Consider the following 3,567-nt stretch of genomic DNA (forward strand, 5'->3'; position numbering starts at 1 on the left):
TTTTTGAACCAAGGATTGAACTCAGGCCCTTGTGCTTGCAAGGGAAGCACTTATTCCACTGAGCCATCTCCCTGGCCCCCTTAACAGTAATATATTGATACAATTAATTTTGCCTTGTTTATATTTTTTCATTTTTTGATTTGCAGTGAATATTTCATATGATGCATATTTTCTTTAATGGATTGCAAAAGTTGGGGCTGTAAAATCTAGCCCAACATTTTTGTATTATTTACTGCACTATTATATCCTTTTTTAACTAAATCTTATTCCATGTTTGGGCTGTATAAATCTTTCTGCTATACTTTAAACTCTTCCTCAAATTTTCTATATTTTTAATTTCATCCATTCTATGGAATAATAATATTTTCTTAGAAATTGGTAGACAAATTTTGTTTCCAGTTTTCCTAGAGTTATTATTAAGTTTTGTGTGTATTGTCTGGACAGCTGTACCACAGGGCCAACCCTGTGATGAAAGAAACAATTGCACTCTTCTGAAATTATACACAATTCTATTTCCATCTATTAAAATTCTCAAAATTTTGTTTTCATCTCTCACTTACCTATGACTTTCAAAATGAGTCATTAAACTTGTGTGATACTACACAACAATACCAAGAAAGAAGCTGCCATTTCCTCCTCTGTGACTCAAAACACACATTTCAACCCCTCTCCTCCTCCAGTCACTCACCTCCTATCCACACCCTGGATTCCACCTCTTGAAGGTGTTCAGCAAGCTGAATGGAACATGATATGTTCCCAGTATTTTCTTGGAGTATAAAGAAGGTTTCCACGTTAAATAGGTTGTTCTTGTCTCTAGTTGTTTTATAGTCCGAGGATAAATCTTGTCCTTTTGGGTCTTTCCATTTAACTATGGGCGGGGGGAACCAGCCCAAGGACTGGCAGAGTAGTTGGATGCCTCCATCATGATATCCCATGACAGAAATTACAGGAGTTGAGCCCAGTGCTATGGGGGAAAACAGAGAAAGACTAAAAATAATGATCTTATTTCAGTGCTACATTTTTCTGAGTCAGATCAATCAGTCACGTAGCCACAGCACCACCCATAGCCTTCATCTGTTTTACCCAGTCATACACATGTACTTAAAATATTGCTAGTCTTTCCATGGTACTCTTTCCTTCAATATTTATTTAGCAACTATTACAAATGCCTGGCTACTGTTAAGTGCTAATAACAATGGCATGAACAAAACAGAGCTTTTTCACATGAAGGAGACATTAGCTAAGTCACAAAACATATTGAAAGTGCTACTGTGGAAAGACAGTCATGTTAGAACAGAAGAGAGAGTGAATAAACGTGGACTCAATTAAAGCTTTGGGGAAGTGCTTTGTATAGCCTGCTGTGTAGAGAAATGGAAGGTCTGGAGATGAGCAAATGGAGGGGAGGGAAGAGCATGCAAGAGAGATAGAGAAGTATAAACTATAGTGTTCAAGTTGATGTGCTGCGATACATTCAAACATCTGATAATTTGATATTTCTAGTCTGTGTGAATAACTATAAGATAAATTAAAATATTTAAACCCAAAATCAACCAAAGATGTGAAAACATCTATATATGAAAAATAACATAGAAGACAGAAATTGAAGCCACAAATAAACAGAAAAATCCCACATTCATGAATTGAAAAAAATGATACTAAAATGTCTATACTACCCAAAGCAGTGTGAAGAGCCAATGAAATCCCTATAAAATTGTAGTGAAGCTTTTCACAGAGATAGAAAAACAAACAGAATTCATACAGGAACTCAAAATATTCTAAATAAACAAATAATAAAGGAGAAGAAAAATGCTGGAAGAATCACAATGTCTGAATTCCAAAATATAGTAAAAAAGTATAATAATCAAAACAGGATGGCACCAACATAAAACAGATAGATGAGTAGAATATAAAAGAAAGCCCAGAGTTGTGGTTTAGCACACAAACACACAGAAAACAGTGGGTGAGCTATCAAAGTCCTCTGGAGGGCACTAGCAACAGAGTACCCAGTTCCAGCCCCCATTTCCAGAAGCCAATCACAATCCCACACCCTGCATCCAAAGTAAACTTGGCTGGAGTATACAGTACATTTCTAGGATCTGATTTGGATACACCCACAGGCCTGTGAACATCAGAGCAATTTGACCACTTTTATTTTTGTTTGTCTAATTGGTTATCTTTTTTAAAAAAAAATTAATTTTTTTACCTAGTTGTATTTCTTTTGGTCTTTGGTAATTTTTGTTTTAGCTTTGATTTTTGGTTTTTTTCCTTTCTTTCTTTTCCTTTCCTTCTTTTATTTTTCCCCCAACAGTTTAGGTTTCTTACCTTTCTTTTGCTTTCTTCTACTTATTTCTTTGCTCTCTTTACTCAACTACTTCTTGATTTTATGACATTTACATGTGAACAAACTTTGTCTTCCCTCTTTCTGATTCACTTCAACACACATTAACTTTCTCTTTTATTCTTGCTCTCTTCTGTGTTCCAGTTTCCAAAACAAGTGATCATCCTTTGTCCTCTAGCCTTGCTTCTATTATATTTGACCTTATTCATCTCTCTGTCTTGTCCTCTATCCCTTGAAGAACTCCCCCACAACAGGGTAAAATTACCCCACTAACGGGAAAACCATTGTACATGAGTTCCTGGTATATGTTGGATTTGTTATATAGTTGTGGAATTTGCTCCTGAGGCTAAGTGTATCAGGTCAATAGTTACCAGCAACGTATGTACACTCATTTTTATAGTAGCACAATTTGTAATGGCTAAATCTTGGGAACAACCTAAGTGCCCATCCACTGAGGAATGAATAAAAAGATATGGTATTTTTATATAATAGAGTAGTACTCTGCCATAATGAAGGATAAACTTGAGACGAAATTCTTTTTTTTTTTTTTTGCAGAACTGGGGCTTGAACTCAGGCCTTTGTGCTTGCCAGGGAAGCACTTATTCTACTGAGCCATTTCCCCGGCAAAGAAGGATAAACTTGAGACATTTTTTAAAAAATGTATTTGGTACAGGATGCCACTGTGCATCTTGGACTCATAGTGATCCTCCTGTTTTCAGTCTTCCCAGATCTGGGGTTACAGGCATGTGCTACCATGCCCAGTCTCAGTGGCTGGCTCATTGTGCCTGGAAACTTGAGACTTTTATAAATAAATAGATGTAATTTGATTTTTTTTGGATATTTTAATTTAATTCAATTTATTTATTTTTTTAGGAGAGTAACAATGCTTAGTACATTGTGTTTTGTTACTGCCAAAGTAGTTTCTCATATTACAAGATATAGGCAAGAAATAATAAGTAAACAACATAGGTACAAACTTCTGTTTTTTTAAAAGTCAACAGAAAATGGAAATATACTTTTTAAAGTTTCTAATACTAGGAGAAGATATCATACAATGTCTTTTAAATAAGTTGTAAGTCCAAGATATAGCATAAATCTTAGAACAAAAATTAAGATTAAGCAATATTCAGAAAATTAAATGTTTCCAAACAATTGAACTAAGAAAAAGTTTTCATGATAGCAAAGAAGTACTAAGAGTAAAACATAAGATAAATACTGGAATGGCAAGT

At 34.8% G+C, this 3,567-nt stretch overlaps 1 protein-coding gene across 1 annotated transcript in view; it reads right to left on the reverse strand.

Moving 5' to 3' along the window:
• Positions 1 to 3,567, reverse strand: part of LOC101561987 (butyrophilin-like protein 3) — a 43,574-nt gene that overhangs the window by 5,646 nt on the left and 34,361 nt on the right. The window contains 1 exon segment of the mRNA XM_004641787.1: positions 689 to 964. Within this exon segment, the coding sequence (XP_004641844.1) occupies positions 689 to 964 (276 nt within the window).

Source organism: Octodon degus, unplaced genomic scaffold (assembly GCF_000260255.1).
Source record: "Octodon degus isolate 3935 unplaced genomic scaffold, OctDeg1.0 scaffold00141, whole genome shotgun sequence".
Taxonomy (NCBI): Eukaryota; Metazoa; Chordata; class Mammalia; order Rodentia; family Octodontidae; genus Octodon; species Octodon degus.